Source organism: Xyrauchen texanus, chromosome 38 (assembly GCF_025860055.1).
Source record: "Xyrauchen texanus isolate HMW12.3.18 chromosome 38, RBS_HiC_50CHRs, whole genome shotgun sequence".
Lineage (NCBI taxonomy): Eukaryota > Metazoa > Chordata > Actinopteri > Cypriniformes > Catostomidae > Xyrauchen > Xyrauchen texanus.
The window spans coordinates 7161004-7185233 of NC_068313.1; the positions used below are offsets into that span (position 1 = coordinate 7161004).

At 40.3% G+C, this 24230-nt stretch overlaps 1 protein-coding gene across 4 annotated transcripts in view; it reads right to left on the reverse strand.

Moving 5' to 3' along the window:
• The window catches only part of prcp (prolylcarboxypeptidase (angiotensinase C)), a 58074-nt gene that overhangs the window by 15502 nt on the left and 18342 nt on the right, over nucleotides 1-24230 (reverse strand). For all 4 annotated transcript variants that reach the window (XM_052109713.1, XM_052109714.1, XM_052109716.1 and 1 more), the window contains exons 7-8: nucleotides 7559-7726; nucleotides 5297-5484 (exon numbers count right to left, since the gene is read on the reverse strand). In XM_052109713.1, the coding sequence (XP_051965673.1) occupies nucleotides 5297-5484; nucleotides 7559-7726 (356 nt within the window). The remainder of the gene's footprint in view (nucleotides 1-5296; nucleotides 5485-7558; nucleotides 7727-24230) is intronic.

The following is a 24230-nucleotide window of genomic DNA, read 5'->3' on the forward strand; positions in this document are numbered from 1 at the left end:
ATACATATATATACATATATATATATATATATATATATATATATATATATATATATATATATATATATATATATATATATATATATATATATATATATATATATATATATATATATATATATATATATATATATGTTGTTTTTTCTTTGTGTTAATTTATGAATCAATAAAAATGTTAATAAATTGTGTTGTTCGTCTCAATAACCTGTCTTTATCATTGCTTTATCAACTTTATTAACCACTATCTCAACAACATGATCGCTCCCCTCACTCTTGCGATCTCTCTCTCGTTCACTCCCCCATTCTCACGATATCACTACACTACATCCCTCACTATGTTAGTAGTAGAGAATTAAATACTCCCAAATAACAAGTTATCTTCAATTTAAACCTTTGTGATTGTTACTCTGAACTTAATATTTACTACTGCTATATTGTTTCAATCTAAACTGACTAAACAGTCAACAAACATACTCAAAACATTTACAAAATCATGTCCTTGAAACAAGCAGGTTTCTTAACCACTCTACCACTCCGGGTACTCAAAGGTGTCAAAAAATGTTTTGTGTTACAGTATCGGACTCCTGTAGCAATACAGGAGTCCAATACTGTAACACAAGAACTTTGAGAGAGACAGACTTGACCACTGTCTCTTGAGTTCCCTGATCACTTTGTTTTACTGTAGGTTCTGGTATGCTAATATCCAACTGAACATGATGGGAACATGACGAATGTGCTTCACATTTCTTACAATCCTAAAGCCATCCTCTACATTGACCATTTCAAAGGAATTGTCCGATGTGTGCCTCAGAAGTACGTAACGAATATCTATATACTTGGAGTCCAGCGTGCCATCGTCCATACTTGCCACATATACGAAGTCTCCCAACTTAAAGTTGTGTTCTTTGGCTCATCTTGCCATGTCTGCATACTGCTTAATTTTTTTCCTTTTAGCTTTTATGATGACTTTCAATGTCATTTGTTTCTCTTTTGTCTGTGATGAAAGTAGGAAAATTTGTGTGCACATCTCGTCTAAACATCGGATAAGCTGGTGTCTCATCCGATGCTCTATGTGGTGTAGATCAATAGGCAAGAAGAATCTTTGAGAGATCTTCTCTCCAATTCCTTCCCTCATTTTTATCTGCTTTGAAGGCTTTCTTCAAGTAATGATGAAATCTTTCTATTTTACCAATACTTTTGGGGTAGTAAGGTGAGGCCTTGATGTGCTTAACTCCACTAGTTCTCAGAAATGCCTCAAAGACTTTGCTGACAAACTGCTTCCCATTATCAGTCACTACTTCCAATGGATACCCAAATTGGGAAAATATTTTCATAATTTCCTTGGTAACGGTCTCAGAAGTTATATCAGCAATGAAAACTGCTTCAGGGTATGACGTCTAGTAGTCTATTACAGTAAGTATACAGACATTCTGAATAGGACCCTCCAAATCTACACCTATCTTGTTCCACGGGCTAGGAGGTAGTGCTAATGGATGAAGTGGTTGATTCAGAACACACGCATTACAGTTTTTGACCATTCTTTATTCCTCCATGTCCATATTAGGCCAATAGAATTAGCTTTTCAAGAATTGCTTAGTGCAAATTATACCTTGATGTGTCTCATGTGCAATTTTCAAAGCTTTCTGGACCAGTGCGGAAGGAAAAACTATTCTGTGTCCCTGCAGCAAAAGACCATCATGGGTTGACACCTCATCTGAGCAGCGTTTGTATCCACTATGGAAATCAGTTGTGTCAAGGTAGTATCTTTCATTGTAGCTCTTAAGTTCCTCAAGAGTAAAGGCTTGTACATCCATCATATTTACAGACAACCCACTGTCCATATACGTGTCCACATAACTGTTGTCCTCGGTTTCAGATAAAGGAAGTCTAGAAAGTGAGTCAGCAAGATTGTCTTTACCTGCAATGTGTTCAATCTTGTAGTCATATGGATACTACAAGTATCGTTTCATCTTGTAGTTGAGATCTCAGTCTGAATCTGTGTCTTTCCAGCAAACAATTTTTCCATGAAGTAAGCATCCAATGCAGCTACAGTCTCCGTATATGAATCTTTAGGACCTGGGAGATTCGCAAAAATCCTCTGCACTGGAAGACCAATACAATGCAAAAAGTAGCACGTCTTACCGCATCGGCAGCATTGATAGTTCCACTGGCCAACTCAAAGAAACTGACAGTCTTTCTATGTTTTGTATTCTGCATAAAAATCAGAAACTCTGAGGTTGTTTTCGTTAGTGTTCCTATTATTAGGGGTCAAGCCCCGAAGGGGCAAAGACCCCTATTGTTTTCGTATTGTTTTCATCTGATTCCTTAGCACAAGACAATTCGATTGCACCCTATGACATCATGAAAAGTTCTCTGCCATTTAGAATTTTCTGAAAAACATACTTTTTTTAACTCGTCCTAGGTCGTTTGTCTGATCTGCATGAAAATTGGCCTGCATCATCTAGAGGCACTCACAACAAAACAATATTCACAGAATTTTGATAAACCATACCATTTTTGAATGGCGCTTCAACAAATTGTACAGAGAATGAGCAAAATTTTGAGGCTGTATCTCCGCAACACTCTGAGGTATTGGGACGAAGCTTGGAACGTGTTATTACCATTAGGTTCTGAGGTTACCTGCAGCATTTTGGCACACTGCCCTCTACTGGTCATTAGATATGAAAAAAGCAACTTTTTGCTTATAATTCTGAACAGTGTCATAAAACCATCCAATTAGTCTCAGATTCAGTGTGGTATAGCGAGTCCAACGATATGAAAAATTCCTATGTCGGCCATTATGGACATCGGCCATTTAGAATTTTGTCCAAGGCCGTTTGTCTGATTTGCACGAAAATGGATCTGCATCATCTAGGAGGCACTCACGACAAAAAGTAATTTACAGAATTTTGATAAACCATACTGTTTTTGAATGACGCTTCAACGAATTCGACAAAGAGCAAGCCAAAATGGACGTGAGGGTATATCTCCATAACACTTTAGCGCATTCATACCAAATGTATTATTTATCAAAGGCACCATGACTCGAGGTTTTTAAACAGTGCCACCTAGTGGTCACGAGATATAAAAAAGCACATTTTTGCTTATAATTTCGGAACAGTTTGTCATAAAATCATCAAATTAGTCTCATCAGATTCAGTGTGGTATAGAGAGTCCAACGATATGAAAAATTCCTACGTCGGCCATTTTGGACATTAGACATTTAGAATTTAGTCATAAAATGCGATATTTTACGAATGACTTGGCGTATCGTTATGAAACTCGGTAAGTGTCTTTGACACCATGCTTTGAAGGGACTCAAAAAGTTTCAGGACAGCGCAACCTTTTGGTCAAAATTCATAATGCTATTTTTTAAATTGTAATAGCTATTGACTACTTTTGCCTACTGTCATGAGACAGGTCTAGATAGATTCCGTGGTTCATGCTGAGAACAATAATATTATGTCATGATCGAGCAAACTTCCTGTCTGCCATGGTTAATGTTTTGAAAACCTATATTTCGAACTCCCCCTAGAATGTTTGTCTGATTTGTATGAAAATTTGCCTCCATTATCTAGAGTCACTCACAACAAAAACCTCTATATATAAACCATACCATCGAATGGCAATTCAACGAATTCGCAGAAGAATGCACAAAATTGAACTTGAGGCTGTATCTCTGCAACGTTTTGAGGGATTGGAATGAAACTTGGTATGAGTCATCACCATTTGGTCCTGAGGTTACCTGCATCGTTTTGGCGCACTACCCCATACTGGTCACGAGATATGAAAAAAGTAATTTTTTGCTTATAACTTCCGAACAGTTTGTCATAAAATCATCATATTGGTCTCATTGGATTCAGTGCGGTATAGCGAGTCCAACAATATGAAAAATTATTTTGTTGGCTGTTTTGGACGTCGGCCATTTTAAATTTTCTGAAAAACTAGACTGTTTGGTAGCCTCCTAGACTGTTTAATTGGCCTGCATCATCTAGAGGTACTCTTGACAAATCATTATTGACAGAATTTTGATAAACCATATCGTTTTCGAATGGCGCTTCAATGAAATTGACGAAGAACGCGTAAAATTGAACTTGAAGCTGTATCTCCGCAACGCTTTGAAGGATTGGGACGAACCTTGGTACATGTCATCACCATTAGGCCATGAGGTTACCTGTAGGTCAAGAGATAGAAAAATGTCTATTTTGGTTTATAACTCTTGAACGCGTTCATGCATGATAACCATCATGTCCAGATACTACCAGAGTGGTTTCAGAACAGCGCCATATACTGGACAAAAATTCTAAGAACTAGCAATTTTTAGTTAATCTTTTGCTGCTCATGGTGCCGATAATTGGCTTGACCCTGGTATCGCTGCTTGCAGCTATATTATTAATTAGAATACATTCAAAAAGTATTTTGATTACTGAAGAGATTACTTTGCATTTTATAGTCATTTATTTCATTTAATATTTAGTTCTTTCAGATGGAAAACATTTATACATATAAATTATGCAATCCAAAGTGCATTTGAACAGCGGTGAATCCCTTTATTATGATGTGTTACATTCATACGAGCAGAGAGATAAGTACATTTGAAGTAAGTTTGGAGCAGAAGAAATAGAAATAAACCTTGTGTAAATTGTCAGCTTTATGCCTAAAATTTTACATGCACATGCATCCAGGCACGATCATATTTTTTATCAAGAAACTTCATGTTGGATCATAATTTCTTTTTTCTAGTAAGACCTTTGATATTAGGGCAAAAATCATATTCTTGATAAAAATGTTTGTGTTGTTTTCCTGTAAAAATATCAAAAAATCCTTAAAACAAGATCAATTTGATTGATCTTGTTTTAGAAACAACACTGCATAAGATATTTATGTTTTTAAGATAATGTATTTTTAATATGTGTATTTTGTCTTACTGGCCTGGCAGTTTTTATAGCCAAAACAAGTGAAAAAATCTACCAGTGCTGAAGTAGTAATCTGAAGTATTTCAAATACATTTCCGACCTTGAGTAATCTAACGGAATAAGTTCCAAATTACATTTTACAGCATGCATTCTGTAATCTGTAGTGGAATACATTTAAAAAGTAACCCTCCCAACTCTGCTTATGAGGTTCCATTTTGGTTAGCATGTTGCCTTAAGCAGGTAGCTACCTGCAAGGCAGCCCACTAAGTTTGGAACATTTCTAATCAAATGGAATATTTCTCCCACATCATAAATCTTTTTAAATCATGGTATAAAGTGAACAATGCTTCAGTAAAAATATTAGTAAAGTTAGTGCTAACCTGAATATGATATTACTGTGAGCACTTATGTTCCTTCCACCATACACAATTTCTATCCAGTCCTCCCGTGGTCGCACTCCAAACTGGGCGTAGCACTCATCAGAGAAGGCCTGAAAGTTCCATGGCTGTGGCTCAAACATGTCGTGTATGCCATCTGTGCACATTGGCATCACCATCTCTGTACAGGACTGCGCAACACAACATGAAATCATGGAAAATAATCTAATGAACATTGTTAAAATAATTATGATTTTCTATTTCAATCACTTAGAAAAGAAAAAGGACACCTCTCCTCCTCAACAAGCAGCATGATTTGAAGTATCACTGAGGTATCATAATCAAGGTCATATGTGGGTTAATTCAGAGAAATCTGAAAATAGAGGACCCTTCTGTGTCAGATCTTAAAAGCATTCTTTTTGACATTCTCAGGAACTCAGGAAATTGTAGATAGATTTTCACCCATTTTTTCTTCTTCTTCTACTAATTGGGCTCATAATTCCACAATTGATCAGATAAAAGATTTCAACTATTTGTGTCTGTCAATATAAAGACTCAAAGAAGTAAATAAATGTAAATAAATAATATTCGGGGCCTGGGTAGCTCAGCTAGTATTGATGCTGACTACCACCCCTGGAGTCACGAGTTTGAATCCAGGGTGTGCTGAGTGACTCTAGCCAGGTCTCCTAAGCAACCAAACTGGCCTGGTTGCTAGGGAGGGTAGAGTCACATGGGGTAACCTTCTCATGGTCACGATAAGGGGTATTTGCTCTCAATGGGTTGCATGGTAAGTTGTGCGTGGTTCGCGGAGTAGTATGAGCATCCCCATGCTGTGAGTCTCCGTGGTGTCATGCAAGGCGAGACACGTGATAAGATGCATGGATTAACTTTCTCAGAAGCGGAGGCAACTGAGACTTGTCCTCCGCCACCCGGACTGAGGTGAGTAACTGCACCACCATGAGGACCTACTAAGTAGTGGGAATTGGTCATTCCAAATTGGGATGCTTCGTCTTCCCCAAATTATTGTAATGTCCTGTTTTCAACTTTTATTCAACACACTTTAGCACAATTACAATCAGTGCAAAATGCTGCAGTTAGACTTTTGACACAAACTAGGTCTTCTGACCATATTACTCTAGTTTTAGCTTCTTTGCACTGGTTACCAATTCATTTTAAGGTTGATTTGAAGATTTTATGAATTCCATTACAAGGAAACAAACACACAATTTGAATTAAGAAAGTTTGTTCATATTTCTATCTCATTCTACATTCTACATCATAATTGTGCTTGTCTATATTACCAATTGTGATTTATTATGCATATTGTGTAATATTTGCAGAATACACTTGGAAAGTTAGACAATACTGTAATGCGCCTTTACTTGTCTTCAACGTTTTATTCGCCATTACGTTTTTTATTCTCAACTCAACTCAAATTGTATATATAAAGCACTTCATAGTGCTTTATATATACATAGTAGACCAAAGTGTTGTAGAGATATACATTACATAATAAAAACAAGCAAGAAATTAAACCATATTTGGCCATTATTAAAATACCTAATCAAAAGCCAGAGAGAAGAAATAAGCCTTAAGGCCACTTTTAAACACATCAATTGTGGAGGAAGATTTAAGATACTGGGGTCAATTATTCCACAGTCTTTGTGCCGCCTGACAGATTTTATTTATATTTCAATTAGTGGTTCAGTAAATGTTCCTGTGAGGATATGCAAATATATTAAATTTAATCAACTGTCTTGCCATTTGTTAGTGTGTATAATTCAGACATGATATTATCCTTTATTCTTATTGGCTCAATAATTATCATAACAACATTATTATTATTTTTTATTATGAACCAAACCTCCCGGTAGGCCATAAAACTAAAAATCTTCATAAAAGATTTCACATTTTACAGAATGTGAGTACAGTTCAACAAAATGTATAACACATGTATTTATTTTTTTCCTTTTTTAACCAGTGAATTTAACCTAAACCCAGGTGTTTTTAGTTTTTTAAATTTTCCTGTATAGTGAAAATTATCCCACCATGTATATTTTTGTCTTTAGCATATTTTGGAAAGTAATTATGAATACAAAATAATAAAAAAACAAATGACTGAGCCTAATATTTGTATACATTAAAAGGACTACGAACTCCATTGATAAAAGCTTAATTAAGTTAAGCATTAAAACAACCAGTCCAAAAGAGATTGTAAAACAGCATGTCAACTTCAAAAAGTATGTAAATGTGCAACGATTTTACCTGGTAAAACCAACCCAGGAAGCCCAGATTTCCAGTAGCGGTTTGAGATGTGTTGAGACAAAGAGCATCTCCTGAGTAGTTGTAGTACACTCTTACGGCCTGCGAGATTCCATGCAATAGCTGTTTGTCTGATACACTGCTACCAAACCGAAGATGAGTGCAGACCTCCTGGATATTTATAAAAAAACATACATTGAAAAGTCAATAGTCAAACATTTCAGAGGAAAGTAAACATTGTGTACAGTAAGTCATACATAGCCATCTCATCTCAATTCAAGAGGAAATGTTCTATGGATCACAGAATATGCACCTGCTTTATGTTTGGAGAGATGACAGCAGTGTGTTTTATGGTATAACAAAAGGTACTGATAAAATTTTTGGTTTGCAAACATGCAAAGCTTTATTTGGATACAAATATGTTCAGTATGTTCCAGTTGTCTTTAAAGAATGTACATAAATATCTAACTGGGTAAAGCCCCCATGCGCTTTTTATGTGAAATCATTTGATTTACGTGTGAAATTGAGTGGAATGGAATTCAGATCAAGTGGAATTTATCACTTCAAGCTGGCACAAAAGGAGAAAGAATGTTTTCAAATACGAAGAAACCTTGACAACCATATCAAGCTATGCAGTTATCTGCAGAAACTAACTCTGCATGAAACAGGAATTAACTTCAGGACCAAAATGTTTCAGAATTTACTCTGAAAGTGTGAATGAAAAAGCTTTTAGCTACGCAAGCAAAATTTCAAACAATATTGCATTCTGAAAAGTGTCAAATCGCAATTCACGATGCATCTCAAGCGTGTCACATTCACATCATAGGGACACTATAGTTGGTTGCAAGCAGCATTAACAGTCTTTGTCTACTGTTTGTTTTTTCAGGTAAACTACTGGCATGGCCTGCACCAGTTTGAAGAGAATTTTGCTAAGCAGGTTAGTTAAAATAAAGTTAAGAATTTAATAGTTTTTTGTTCCAAATTAGAAAGCTGAAAATCACTCAGGGATGGAATGTCAGGAGGTAAGTGAATAATGACAGAATTGTCATTTTTGGGTGAACTATTCATGTATTGTGTTAAAAGACAGAGAACATCTAAAAAGATGGGGAGTGTTGTGTCGGAGTTTGGGTGTGGTTCAGTTATCATGGAGTTTGTTGCAAAGGTTTTTGCTTGAGGCAAGTTACACGCATGTCTGAGCAGAGATTTATACTAGGTCAAGACAAAAACTTCAGTGGCTGTCCAAAGCAACTTCTTTCTACCTTTCAGACAGGATTAGGCTTGCACATTCATCTCCGACAACAGATTTCTCACTCTTAAGCCTTCAATACCCCCTTCACTCAGTCACTCAATCACATTAGCTTTGTCATTAAAAAGCGTCGTCTTTGCACCTGCTGTCTAAACTGCTTTAAACAAGCATAGGGGTTTGCATACATTATCAGATTTGATGGGAAATGAAAACTACTCAAAAGTAAAACCATCTGAACTTTTGCAAGGTCCACATAGACTGAATAATGTAATTTGTTAGAAATAAGCTAGTTATCAACAAAGAAAAAAAAAAGATTCTGTACCTATAGCGATAGTTCACCAATACTGAAAATTCTGTCATCATTTATTCACACTAATGTTGTTCTAAACCACTATGAATTTCTTCCATGGACCAAAAAAGAGATGTTTAGCAGAATGTCAACGGCGCTCTTTTCAAAACAATGAAAATTAATTGGGGTAGACCTTGACATGCAGAAAAAAGTTTGATATCAATAATTACTTTGTTAGGTCCGTGATCTTTTGCATCCATTAATTGTTCTTTTTCAAACAAAATTAAAAACAAAAAATGTGGTTCCTTCAATGGTTTTAACACTGATCTGTTGACCATTTTCTTTTAACACTGATCTGTTGACCATGATCTTTTTAAAAAGAAATAAAGAGAAATGGAAAATGGCTCAGTTTCTTTTTTCATTGCTTAAAAAATTAGTTTATGGCTTGAATATTTGATTTGCACATGTGGGCGGCACTGAAACACTCCTTTCACATGACTGGTCAACCCGCCCTGTCTTTAGTTGTGGCTAACATAATTAAGGCAGTACAAGAGTTGGGACCGCTTTGCAAATTTGTCTAAATTTTAATAAAATATTGTCCCGAACCACCAATCACTGTAAATCTGCATACCATATGTAGTAAAAACTTGTTGCTGGCCACATTGTTCCTCTACACCAATACAAAGTTCCGGATAGTACAGTGTTGTGGCAAGAGGGAAACAATGTCTTGTTCCCTCCATCAGGGAATGGTTGTTACGACAGTAACCAAGACAATCCCTATCTGTCAATCACACAACGTTGTGTCGATGTAATGATACTAGGGGTCCCTATACGAAATGCCACAACAAGCTGAACTGTGTTAAGTGGACTGCCGGTGCAAGCAAGCCGCTGCGTGCCTAATAGCAGGTGCACTCGGTCTGCATGTAGCCTCTCCCAATGCCCCAAAAAACTTTGCATAATTCCTTAAACCTGGGGGGTGTATCTACTATGGCCTTGTCTCTTTTTTGTTTCTCTCCACAGAGTGAAAATAATTTTCGGCTGGGGCCAATCATTTGTATTCGCATTGGGGAAGGTGTTCTTTCCCAGGAGGAAAAGACACAGCGGGAACCACATCTAGCCCAAAGGGGAGGTTGACATGTGGAAAATACAACACATGGGCTTACCAGCCGCACGTGGAATAGGTGCGTGGTAGGTCCTACCCGGAGGGGAGGAGCTCTACAAACGTAGTGACCGGTGGCAAAGGAAGGGAAATGCAGATCTACTGATAGGGAAATCGTTCCGTGGAAAACATCACAGGGGGATAAAACAGTGCATGTGGAGCACCTACCCCAGTACAGGGCATACTAGCACATGTACTGGTCCTGACTACGAATTCCTCTTGCAAATTCACCAGCCACAGAGCTAGGGAGGAAGGACATCCAGGGTCCACAGTCTCGTGAATTCATATGGGGGAAAAGTGCATGGCTTTCCTTCATGGAGGGGCAAGGCGCTGTATGCAAGTGGTATACTTACCTGTTCGTACCTGACAACACACGGGACAAAATCGGCTCAACCCGTATATAATAAAATCTTGCAAAGGTATTGGGTGCTGCCCACCCGTTGCTCTGCAGATGTCTGCTAGAGAGGCACCATTGGCTAGTGCCCAAGAGGATGCCACACACTGCGTAGCGTGTACTCGTAATCCCAAAGGGGCGGACACGTGATGGCATTCATGATCCAGTGGGCAAGCCTCTGCTTGGAGATAGCGTTCCCTTTCTGCTGTCTGCCAAAGCATCTAAAGCTCTGCATACAATCCAAGAAGATATGCAAAGCATGCACTGGACACAGCATCAATAAGGCTGGGTCTGCCTCCTCCTGGGGCAGCACTTGTAGGCTTAACACCTGATCCCTAAAAGGGGTTGTGGGAACCTTGGGCACATAGCCTGGTCGTGGTCTTAAGGTCACATGAGAGTACTCTGGACCGACCTCCAGGCAGGAGTCGCTAACAGAGAACGCCTGCAGATCCCCAACCCTCTGCAGCCTTGGTGAGACCACCTTTAGCTCAACTGACTCTAGGGGCTCAAATGGGGCTCTCCGCAGGCCCAGGAGGACCACAGAGTGATCCCACGAGGGAAAGAGGCACGGCCTAGGAGGATTTAGCCTCCTGATTCCTCTCTGAAACCTGATAATCAGGTTGTGTTTCCCCAGGGAAACGGCGTGGTGCGATGCTATAGCGGCCACATACGCCTTTAAGGTGGAGGGGGACAGCCACACTTCCAGCCTCTCCTGCAGGATGGAAAACACTGACCTGACCGGGAAGAATGCCACTTCAAGGCATATAGTGGCCTCGTAAAGGGAGCATTGACCCGAGTGATAGTGTCTACCACCGCCTGTGGCCAGACACGGAGGTTCCAGAGGTCTGGGCATGGGTGCCAGATGGTGCCCTTTCCCTGAGTGAGGAGGTCCAAGAACCAAGTCTGGGTGGGCCAGTATGGCACCACTAGAATTACCTGTTTCTCATCCTCCCTGACCTTGTCTGTGCAAGCAGGCTCACTGTGAATCAGCCAATCATTGAGATAATTGAGGATGCGAATGCCCACTTCCCTTAACGGGGCAAGGGCTGCCTCCACAACTTTAGTAAAGATGCAAGAAACAGAGACAGGCTGAAGGGAAGGACCTTGTACTGGTATGCCGCCCCTCGAAGGTGAAATGCAGAAAGGGCCTGTTCCAAGGTAAAACCGAGATGGAACCAATCTTGATGCCGGACGCACGCCAAAATAAGTTTATGCATTAGCGTTTTGAATGGAAGTCTGTGCAAGGCCTGGTTCAGAACTTGCAGGTACAAGATTGGCCGCAACCCACCACCTTTCTTTGGCACGATGAGCTCAGGGCAGGCGGTTCCACTCCAGCCAGACACTCACGGCAGCCCGGGCAAGCATGTCGGTCAGCTTCGCGTTGGCCTCAGACTGGGTGGCCACACCTGAAGGTGGAAGCCCTGTCGAGTCCCCAGCGTCTGATGCGCCATCCAGCTCTCCGATGCTGCGATCGAGAGCTCATCCTGCTCATGAGCTCCGAAAGAGACATTAAACTCGCCCTGAGGAGAGCAGCCTGTCGCATCCCAGAACTCGACAGGGGCAAACGAGCATGCTGGGGAATAGGAGGTCTGTGGGGAATTACCCCCATTGGAGTCCCCGAATCGCCCCGGCCTCTTGCAGAAAGGCCCGGGGCAGGAAGCGGATGGAGTGCAGGAATTACACACAGATGAAAAGGCATCTTTAAAAAGATGCTGTCCATCAGTGCGTGCTCTTTTAGAGGAAATATACTCTTTTTCTGCAAGAATATTCAGTGCATCCGGAAAGTATTCACAGCGCTTCACTTTCCCCCACATTTTGTTATGTTACAGCCTTATTTCAAAATGGATTCAATTCATTATTTTTCTCAAAATTCTACAAACAATACCCCATAATGACAATGTGAATGAAGTTTGTTTGAAATCTTGAAAAAATAAAAAAAAACACAAGTATTCACAGCCTTTGCTCAATACTTTGCTGAAGCACCTTTGGCACCAATTACAGCCTCAAGACTTTTTGTGTATGATGCTACAAGCTTTGCACACCTATTTTTGGGCAGTTTCTCCCATTCTTCTTTGCAGGACCTCTCAAGCTCCATCAGGTTGGATGGGGAGCATCTGTGCACAGCCATTTTCAGATCTCTCCAGAGATGTTCAATCGGGTTCAAGTCTGGGCTCTGGCTGGGCCACTCAAGGACATTAACAGAGTTGTCCCGTAGCCACTCTTTTGTTATCTTGGCTGTGTGCTTGGGGTCATTGTCCTGTTGGAAGATGAACCTTCGCCCCAGTCTGAGGTCCAGAGTGCTCTAGAGCAGGTTTTCATCAAGGATGTCTCTGTACATTGCTGCATTCATCTTTCCCTCGATCCTGACTAGTCTCCCAGTTCCTGCCGCTGAAAAACATCCCCACAGCATGATGCTGCCATCACCATGCTTCACTGTAGGGATGGGATTGGCCAGGTGATGAGCGGTGCCTGGTTTCCTCCAGACATGCCACTTGTCATTCAGGCCAAAGAGTTCAATCTTTGTTTCATCAGACCAGAGAATTTTGTTTCTCATGGTCTGAGAGTCCTTCAGGTGCCCTTTTGGCAAATTCAAGGCGGGCTTGTCATGTGCCTTCCGTCTGGCCACTCTACCATACAGGCCTGATTGGTGGAGTGCTGCAGAGATGGTTGTTCTTCTGGAAGATTCTCCTCTCTCCACAGAGAAATGCTGGAGGTCTGTCAGAGTGACCATCGGGTTCTTGGTCATCTCCCTGACTAAGGCCCTTCTCCCCCGATCACTCAGTTTGGCCAGGCGGCCAGGTCAAGGAAGAGTCCTGGTGGTTCATAACTTCTTTCAGTTACAGATGATGGAGGCCACTGTTCTCATTGGGACCTTCAATGCTGCAGACATTTTTCTGTACCCTTCCCCAGATCTGTGCCTTGATACAATCCTGTTTCTGAGGTCTACAGACAATTCCTTGGACTTCGTTGCTTTGTTTGTGCTCTGACATGCACTGTTAACTGTGGGACCTTATATAGACAGGTGTGTGCCTTTCCAAATCATGTCCAATCAACTGAATTTACCACAGGTGGACTCCAAGTTGTAGAAGCATCTGAAGGATGATCAGTGGAAACAGGATGCACCTGAGCTCAATATTGAGTGTCATGACAAAGGCTGTGAATACTTATGTACATGTGATTTTTTTCATTTTTTATTTTTAATAAATATGAGAAACTGCCCAAAAATAGGTGTGCAAAGCTTGTAGCATCATACACAAAAAGACTTGAGGCTGTAATTGGTGCCAAAGGTGCTTCAACAAAGTATTGAGCAAAGGCTGTGAATACTTATGTACATGTGATATATATATTTTTTTAATAAATTTGCAAAGATTTCTAACAAACTTCTTTCACGTTGTCATTAAGGGGTATTGTTTGTAGAATTTTGAAGAAAATAATTAATTGAATCCATTTTGGAATAAGGCTGTAACATAACAAAATGTGGAAAAAGTGAAGTGCTGTGAATACTTTCCGGATGCACTGTATACTCTCTTAGCTGTCGAAGCGCCCAGGGATGTACTCTGCATCAATCGAAAAAAATTATTTAAAGTCAGGAATTTGTCCGGTTTCTAGAAAGCCCAAGCGAGTTATGTAAATCTGTATCAAACAGTATCCACCTATAACAAACTTCAGAGGTCAACAGACCAGCTGAATTTATACAAGTTCGCTGAAACTGAGGTAAGATACAAACAGACATTTTCAGGTTTATTTATTGTGAATATCTAAGTGTTTGTTCAAGTGTTGAACAAGTGTTACTTGTGTTCTGTTTTCATCAAAAAGTGCCTTATTCTCACGGTCACTTGAGCACATGCTCTCTCTCCCTCTATCACATGCGCAGTGAGCATGCAGAGAATGAGGGAGACATGCAAAGCAAAGTTGGTTAAAATTAAACTTTTATGATAAGTTTAAATGGCAAACAAACATGTATTTATGACATATTCATGTATGATTACAGAGAGCACTTCAATATGAAAACAAGCAACTGACGCAATGGTAAACTGCCTGCAGGAGGTGAAGCCACTGGAAGTGTTCGAGCAGCCATCTTGGTATGCCCAAACTCTCATAGAGCATCAATGACTGACAGGCGAAAACACCCATTTTCACCATCTCTGGCCTGCGGATACGACAGCTGCATTTCGCCCTCTAGTGACAATCATGTTTTAATTTCTTTATTTGCTCAAAATGGATAATATTCGTTACGAGGGAGCAAAGGTGGGTAGAGTAGCCAAAAACTGTACTCAAGTAAAAGTACAATTACTCCATAACATTTACATGAGTAACTTTTAGATTAAGTTTAAAACTTGGTACTTTTTACTTTCACTCAAGTAAATTTCTAATTAATTTTTTTTACTTTTACTTCTTTACAATGGGTGGCATTCCTGTCGTTACAATACTGGGTTTAATTTTAATTAATGTGCCATTTATTGAGAAATAATTTACAGTAAATATTCATTCTTAGTCATTCAGTCATTTTTAATATAAAGAGTAACACATTTTTATCAAATAAAGAGTACAATTTAAAATGTATCTGTATGTTTTGTCTCTCTATATGTTATTTTAATCAAGTAATGATTTGTTAAAAAGTAATTTACTACATTCAGAATTAAATAAAATATTGCAGGAGTGAAGGAAGCAGTAAACTCCTTGCTCGTACGTCTTCCCTGTGGTGGTTTGTGGGCAATTAACCATTGTCAAGTGTTAATTAAATGTACACTTGAAATTAGAGTGCATTGTCAGTAATAATGAGTGAACAAAAGTAGGGAACGAGTGGCTCACTCAAAATTCAGACACTCCTACAAAATGGTAGACACCTGAAATAGTGCACTATATAGTGGATAGGGGGCGGTTTCAGACACAGCGAGTGCTCCATGACCGGGTTGGTGCCCTACACACTAGGCTGCATCTATGCATTTAGAGAGCCCTGGTACTGATGTACAGAACAAATGATGATACTTACGACACTGAAAACTATAACTACACTGAAATAAGAATCCACACATGACTTTAAAAAGCTATGAAATAGCTATAGAATGGATAAATTAAGCATGATCTTGCTTTGGTTTATATTTCAGCATTATATATAATGTCCTTGTGGGACATTTTCACGTTTTCACTAGAAATGTTTCCAAACCTCTCTTATTGACAAATTCATCCAGATCTGACAAGAGCCCTTAAACGGATAGTTCACCCAAACATTACAATTCTCATTATTTACTCACCCTCATGCCACCCCAGATGTCTATGACTTTCTTTCATCTGCTGAACTCAAATTAAGATTTTAGAAGAATTTCTCAGCTCTGAAGAATTTCTCAGCTCAATGAAAGAGAATGGGTGGCAATATTTTAAAGCTAAACAAAATCACATAAGTCAACATAATAGTAATCCATAAGACTCCAGTGGTTAAATCAGTATCTTCAGAAGCGATGTGATAGGTGTGGATGAGAAACAGATCTTCTTGTGTTTTCAGTGATTCACAAACTTCTCTGCATATCGCCCCTGCTGTCTAGCAAAAAATGACATTTACATTTATGCATTTGGCAGACGCTTTTATCCAAAGCGACTTACAGTGCAATCATTACAGGGACAATCCCCCCGGAACAACCTGGAGTTAAGTGCCTTGCTCAAGGACACAATGGTGGTGGCCGTGGGGTTAGAACCTGTGACCTTCTGATTAACAGCCCTGTGCTTTAGCCACTACACCACCACCACTCCCGTACAAATTCCGTACAAACACCTATGAAGATATGGATTTAACTGATCGAGTCTTATGGATGACTTTTATGATGCCTATATGTGCTTTTAGGAGCATCAAAATTTTGGCCTACAGAGTTAAAATAGTATTTAAATTTTTTTTATTTGTGTTGCAGAAGAAAGAATTTCATCCATATCTCGGATGGCATGAGGGTGAGTAAATGATGAGAGAATTTTTGGGTAAACTATCTCTTTAAAGTGATAGCCCAGCCATAATTTAATATTCTGTCATAATTTCCCTACCCTCATATGGTTCAAAACCAGTGTGACACTTTGTATTATGTGGAATACAAAATATGTTTGACATAATGTTAGGGACTGACAATCTCGGTCACCATTCACTTTCAAAATATGGAGAAAAAAAAAACCACATTCACTGAATAGTGACCAAGTTTAACATTCTGTCTAAAATCTCCTTATTGTGTTGCATGGAAGAAAAACAAGTAATAAGGGTTTGGAACAACATGATGGTGAATGATGACAGAATTTCCAATAATAATAATAATAATAATAATAATAATAATAATTCTGTAATGCATGTTAAATGTGTATTATGTAATGGAATATAGGGGAGTTGACGTCCATTATGTCATTTGTGGAAGTAACGAGTTACTCACTACTTGAGTACTCTTTTAATTGGATACTTAAAACTCTTACTCAAGTAATTATTTATGTTAGTATTTTTACTTCTACTTGAGTAATTATATTTAAGTAATTGTACTTTTACTTGAGTACAGTTTTTGGCTACTGTACCCACCTTTGCACCCTCGTAACGAATATTATCCATTTTGAGCAAATAAAGAAATTAAAACATGATTGTCACTAGAGGGCGAAATGCAACTGTCGTATCCGCAGGTCAGAGATGGTGAAAATGGGTGTTTTCGCCTGTCAGTCATTGATGCTCTATGAGACATTTAGTTCATGATACCTAAACATTAATTTAGTGTAGACCTTTTTTAGCATACGCTTTTATCCAAAGCATCTGAACTCTTTTATATAGCCAACGTTTATCAATGTGACACAGATACACAGGTACTACAAAATAATACAATGTAATTATATAGGCAACACCTCGCAGGGGCACCAATTATGTGCCCAGCAACAAGGTCCAACTACATGGTATGCACAGTGAGTGGTAGATCAGGACAATATTTAATTAAAATTTAGACAAATTTGCAGAACGGTCCCAACTCTAATTGTCGCTGACAGGATTAAGGCAGTACAGAAGACGGGGCAGGTTTACCAACCAGATAAAACGTCAGTTTCAGTGCCGCCCACATATGCAAATAAAATGTTCAAGCCATAAACAAAAAAAATGTTAAACGATGAAAAGTCTTTAGCCCTTTCTCTTTATTTAATTTATTTTTTAAGAAAATTAAATGGTCAACTGAAAATGAGTTTGTATGCTTATTCCATTCAGTGTTAAAACAATAAAGAAAAAAGAAAAAAACCACACATGGACGCAAAAGTACATAGACCACCGTTATAAGTTATAATCACATTACAGATTTCAAAGATTAATATTACCACTAGTGAGCACCAAATGATCAGAATTGTTCATTTTGATTGTTGTAATTCAATTGTTGATACCAGGAGTGGATATTTGTACTAGTAACAATGTAATTGTTGATATCACAAATTATAATATTTACTTATAAGAATATTAACATAGCTGATATGTGTATTTGAAATTTTAAACAGTAAAAATATAGATTTTTTGAAATAGCTTTTTTAACAGGTATGAATGACAGATAACTGTGACATTCTACAAATTAAAATGCAGTTACAGATCTGTATAATTATGTTACACCTGAATTTCCATGAACAATTGAAATTTGGGAGCCATTATGAAGGGAAACCTTTTCAGTGAATAACTACTTAAATTTCGGTCCTTTCCTCAAACAAAGCTTTTCTTAAAGGGACCACTAGATAATAACCACTAGACCACTCAGTCGGTGTCTTTTTATCAGTGCTGATTTATGTACATCTCCTCTGATATCTCATGACCTACATTAGCACACATAGACATAAAGTTATAAAAAGTATTATGTTATTATGGGAATCCCATCCCTTTCCTTTATGTGTTACAGCGGAAAAACAAATGCTTTAAAAGTCTGAAGCGGTCGCAACATTTTCAAAATGTACAGCAGCTGTTTGTATAATCTACATATTAACCGTGTATCCTTCTAAATGCTGCAGACAACACACATACATCACAGCTCGTGTTTAATCTTCACTCTGCGTGCTGAGAATGAGACACAAATCCTGCATGTGGCATGGGGACCCTGTCATGTGTTGGTCTGTAGGAGAGCGAGCAGTAAGGCTTGTCAGTTGATTCATAATTATCCCTAACACCTGTCTCTCATTATAGTGATGCTGAGGGAGACATAAAAGGCATGCCAGATTGTCCAAAGAATGGGGGGAGAGAGTATCCAGAGAGCTACAAACAGACAGAAAGTCTGACATTATTATTTTATGTTCACAACGACGTTACCATTGTGTGTGTGTGTGTGTGTAACAAATTATTCAACTTAAAGAACTGACCTTGACCCTGCTTCGCTGTCTCCTGACTCCTCCATTGCCCCGAACAAAGAGCTTTTCTACAGTGGTGCCGAGAACCCGGCTTTGGAGGAGAACACTGCTATAGAGGCCTCACCGCTGGCCGAAGTCTTCAACACCCTCACCAGCATCCAGCAGTCACAACACCATTCCCTCATGGAGGTACACCTGGAGCAATAACAACCCTTCCAAATCCTGGTCCAGGCACAAGCAGAAGACCGGCAGGTGCTCCGGAGCCTGATAGCCAGGGAGGGGGCTGGCGCTGCGACCTCATCGAAAATGGGGCGAAACGACGATCCGGTGGCCTTCCTCGACCTGCGGAAGTTTGTAGGTGGCCTACCGATCAGTGGGTGGCCTGCCTATTGCCCCTGCTCTCCGGGGAGGCACAGCTGGCGGCACAGCTGGTGGCACAACAGCTCCCCGCCACCAGCCTCTTGGATTACAACCACCTAAAGAAGGCCATCCAGCAACGGGTTTGTCGGAACCCAGAGCAGAGTCGGCATCTCTTCCGCTCGTTGAGCTTCGGGAAAGGCGCCACCCGTTCGCTTTTGCGCAATAGCTCCGTGACGCCTGCCGGAAATGGTTGCTGGTGGGGGGAACCCGCGTCATCGTGGAAATGGTCGACCTGGTGGTACTGGAGCAGTTCATCTCCCAACTTCCCCAAGGCATGTCCGAGTGGGTCCAGTGCCACCGCCCGGCATCGTTGGATGGAGCCATTCAGCTGGCAGAGGACTACATGGCGGCGTTCCCAGGAGGCAGCGAAGCAGTATCATCTCGCTCTTCTCGCTCTCCACCCCCTGTGTCTTATGTTCCCTCCTCTCCCCTCATTCCCCTCACTACTGCCCAATTCCAGTTCCTCGGAAGTGGGGAGGCTGCCCAGACCCAGGCCCCGGATCAGAGGACCCTTTCCCTTGTCTGTCTCTCCCCCCCACCCCCCGTCTCTCTCCGCTATCCCCCCCAGGTTGACGAGACAGCCCCCACGAGTGCGGAAGGAAGACCTGGGCCGGTCTGCTGGAGCTGCGGGGAAACCGGACACAGCCAGAAGCGGTGTCCAGTGATGGAGGTGGGGACATTGGATTATATCCCCGACGCTCCACAGGCTGCCCCTGATCAGGCAGGGATGTATCGTATACCAATTTAAAAAAATCTATTGAGGGTAGTAATGTGTGTGAATGGGTCCTGCAAAGTAGTGGCATAGGGTGTGACGTGCGATACTATGGCTGGGGAGGCGGTGTCAACGTCGGCTCCACATCAGGATGATGCAGACGAGGGAATTCCCGTTCTCAGGGTCTTCCCTGAGGGGGACTTCCCTCTGGAGCAGACGCGTGATGAGACCCTCAAGCATGCTTTCGACCAAGTGAAAGTAATTGATGGTCAACAGCTCCAGCCCGGTCTTGCGCTCACATACCCGTACTATTATCAAAGAGCGGTTGTATCGAGTGACGCAGGACACTCAAACCAAAAAGACTACAACTCAGCTGTCAGTACCAAAGAGCCATCAGGAAACACTCTTCCAGGCGGCTCACTATAATCCAATGGCTGGCCACTTAGGTCACGAAAAGTCTTTGAACCATATAATGGCCAGTTTCTTTTGGCCGGACATTCACGGGGACGTTCGCAAGTAATGTGCGGCGTGCCGGGAATGTCAGTTCGTGAATCTCCCAGCCACCACAAAAGCACCATTGCACCCGCTGCTGTTGATTGAGATCCCCTTTGACAGAATCGTAATGGATCTCGTCGGGCTATTAGAGAAGACTGCACGTGGGCATCGCTTTGTATTAGTTCTGGTGGACTATGCAACGTGATATCCGGAAGCAGTGTTTCTATGCAACATCTCAGCACGTTGTGTTGCGGAGGAACTCTTCAAAATTATCTCCCGAGAGGGAATTCCAAAAGGAAATCCTCACTGATCAAGGCACAAAATGAATCTCATGTACACTTCACGAACTATATGAATTATTAGGCATTAAGTCAATTCGCACCAGCGTTTATCACCTGCAAACAGACGGACTGGTCGAACAATTTAATAAGACCTTAAAAAACATGATTCGTCTCACAAGCCTCCACCGGCTTTTCCCCATTTGAGCTACTGTATGGGCGCCGGCCACAAGGCGTGTTTTATGTCATACGGGAAGCTTGGGAGGAAGGACCTTCTAATCCTAAAAATCTAATTCAATATGTTCTTAACCTTAGAGCAAAGCTCCACACTTTGGGGCAGATAACACAGGAGAATTTGCTCCAAGCACAAGGATTTCAACGCCGACTTTACGACAGTGGCACTCGACTACGGGAATTCACACAGGGAGATAATGTGCTTGTCTACCCACCTCGACCTCAAATTTACTCGCAAATTGGCAAGGACCATTTGAGGTCACACCACGAGTTGGAGATCTTGATTATGAGGTTAAGCGAATGGACAGGCACGTCAAACCTACCCTCTTCAAACCATGGAGTGAGGCGGTACCTGTAGTCTTGGTGACGGCGGTTCCGGAGAGGGCAGAGCTCGGGCCGGAGATATCTCCCAAATCATGTTCATTCACCCTTGTGGAGACCACCTCTCAATGTCGCAGCTGACAGATGTTGCCAGGTAGCAAGCGGAATTCGCAGATGGGTTTTCTCCCCTGCCCGGTTGCACTAACCTCATAGAGCACCATATCGAGACCACCGCGGGTGTGGTAATTCGTAGCCGCCCCTATCGTCTTCCTGAACATAAGAATAAGATTATTAAGGTAGAATTAGAGGCAATGCTCGAAATGGGCATAATACAAGTGTCACACAGCGATTGGGCCAGCCCGGTAGTTCTGGTACAGAAGAGCGACTGCTCGGTTCGCTTCTGTGTTGACTACTGGAAAGTGAATGCGGTGTCCAAATGTAATAATAATAATACATTTTATTTGTATGCGCCTTTCTCAGACTCAAAGCGCTACAGCATGCACAGAACAAAATAATCAAACATGTGAATAAAAATATATATAGAAGTATCAAAAAATAAAAAATACATAAAAAAAATAAATACAATTATAAATTGAAAACTTGACTAAAAAGATGTGTTTTAAGAAGTTTCTTAAAACAATCAACAATCCACAGAAGCAGCATCCCTAATAGATGAGGGTATTGTGATCCATAACTGAGGCACGTTATAGGAAATGGCCCTTCCCCCCATGGTTTTTAATTTACAATGAGGCTGACACAGAGAGAGAGAGCCAGCAGAGCGGAGACAGCGAGCGGGAATGGATGGAGTAATCAAATCAAATCACAGATGTAATCTGGAGCCAACCCATGTACTGCTTTATAGGTTAAAATCAGAATTTTATAGTCAATACATGGCTGAACTGGAAGTCAATGCAGTTGCTGGAACATGGGTGTAATGTGATGGCGTGAGGATGTATGAGTCAAAACAGCAGAGTTCTGTATATATTGCAACGTCCTAATAGAATTTGCTGGTAAACCCGCAAAAAGAGAGTTACAATAATCAAGCCTTGATGTAATGAAGGCATGGATAAGCCTCTCTGCATCAGGCCTAGAGAGAAATGGTCTAATACGTGCAATGTTCCTCAGATGGAAAAAAGCAACCTTTGTTATGTTTTTAAAATGTGAATTAAAAGTTAGCTGGGCATCAAAAATCACACCCAAGTTAAGCACCTGGCCAGAAGGGGACAATTGGGTATTGTCTACTGAAATTTTTAAATCCTTACATTTATTGACATTAATTGGAGTACCAATTAATAAGATTTCAGTTTTGGAGCAGTTTAGTTTTAGAAAGTTGAGTTTCATCCACGCTTTAATTTCCAACAAACAGGAAGAATTAAGATCAGGCTGAGAGCTCATATAAATCTGGGTGTCATCCGCGTAACAATGAAAGCTCAGGCCATACTTCCGAATGATCTGCCCAAGAGGCAGCATATAAACACTAAATAAAACAGGACCCAAAACTGACCCCTGAGGGACACCCTGACACAGAGGCACAGTCAGAGATCTGTTAGAACCCAGGTAGACAAATTGGGAACGATCTGAGCGGTAAGATTTAAACCAATTTAACACAGTTCCAGACAGACCGGTACACATATGCAATCTTTCCAATAATATGCTGTGACATATGGTATCGAATGCAGCCTTAAGGTCTAACAAAACCAAAATGCCACAAGCCCCAGAGTCGGCTATAACAATGAGGTCATTCAGGATCCTGACTAGAGCAGTCTCTGTACTGTGTCCAGATCTAAACCCGGATTGAACATTTTCTAGTAAGCTATTCATACAGAGATGAGTGTGGAGTTGGCCAACAACCACACGCTCAAGCACTTTTGCCAGGAAAGGTAAATTAGAGATGGGTCGATAATTTGACATATCGGTGATATCACTCCCAGGCTTTTTAAGAACTGGGGTAACCGCAGCCTGCCTGGCACCCAAGACCAAAAAGGGGGTAAGGCAGTTTTTGGGGTTGTAGGGCTCACAATTTAGGAGCGGGTTTGGTTATTAGCAATAATTCATAATTATCATAGATAATTATGAATTATTAAAATCAATAGAACATTGATTAGAATCAATGTTAGCTTTTTTAATCCTTTAAATCAACAATCATCAAATTCAATAGAATATTAATTATTATCAAAGATAATAATTAATTATTCAAATTAATTAAACATTGAATAGACTTAACACTAGCTTATTGATCCTTCAAATTCAACAATCATCAAAGATAATTGTCAATTATCAAAATCAACAGAATATTAATTAGGATTAATGTCGACGGGGCACCACCCTGGAATCAGGGACTAATAACCAGACAGTATAACAGTCTCAATATTAGATTGTTCTCTTAGGAAAATTGGTGTCCGTAGATCATATAGGCATCTAAAGTCCGATTGTCAGATTCATCAGCCAATCAGATTGATTTATTTGTTCTTGTGGGTGTGGTCTTTAGGATATGTCCCAGTCCAGGCCTTTTAGCTGGTGTTGAGTGACCAATCACGCTTTAAGTGATGTAATTTGAAAGCAAAGAGCACGAGATCTTGCTGAAGAGTTGGCTGTCATCACTGCTGTTATTATGGTAAGTGTTTTGGCATTGTTATAGGAACATCAGGAGTTTTCGAAGTGTAAATTAGGCTGCTTGAGCATTTAGTGTTGGATCAAGTTTTGAAAAGGAACCGTGTCCCCTGATGAAAAAAATGTATTTTTTTAAAATGACGTGTTTTTAAAATGTCAGTTGGTATTATTAGTTGATGGCCACGTAATGTATGATGA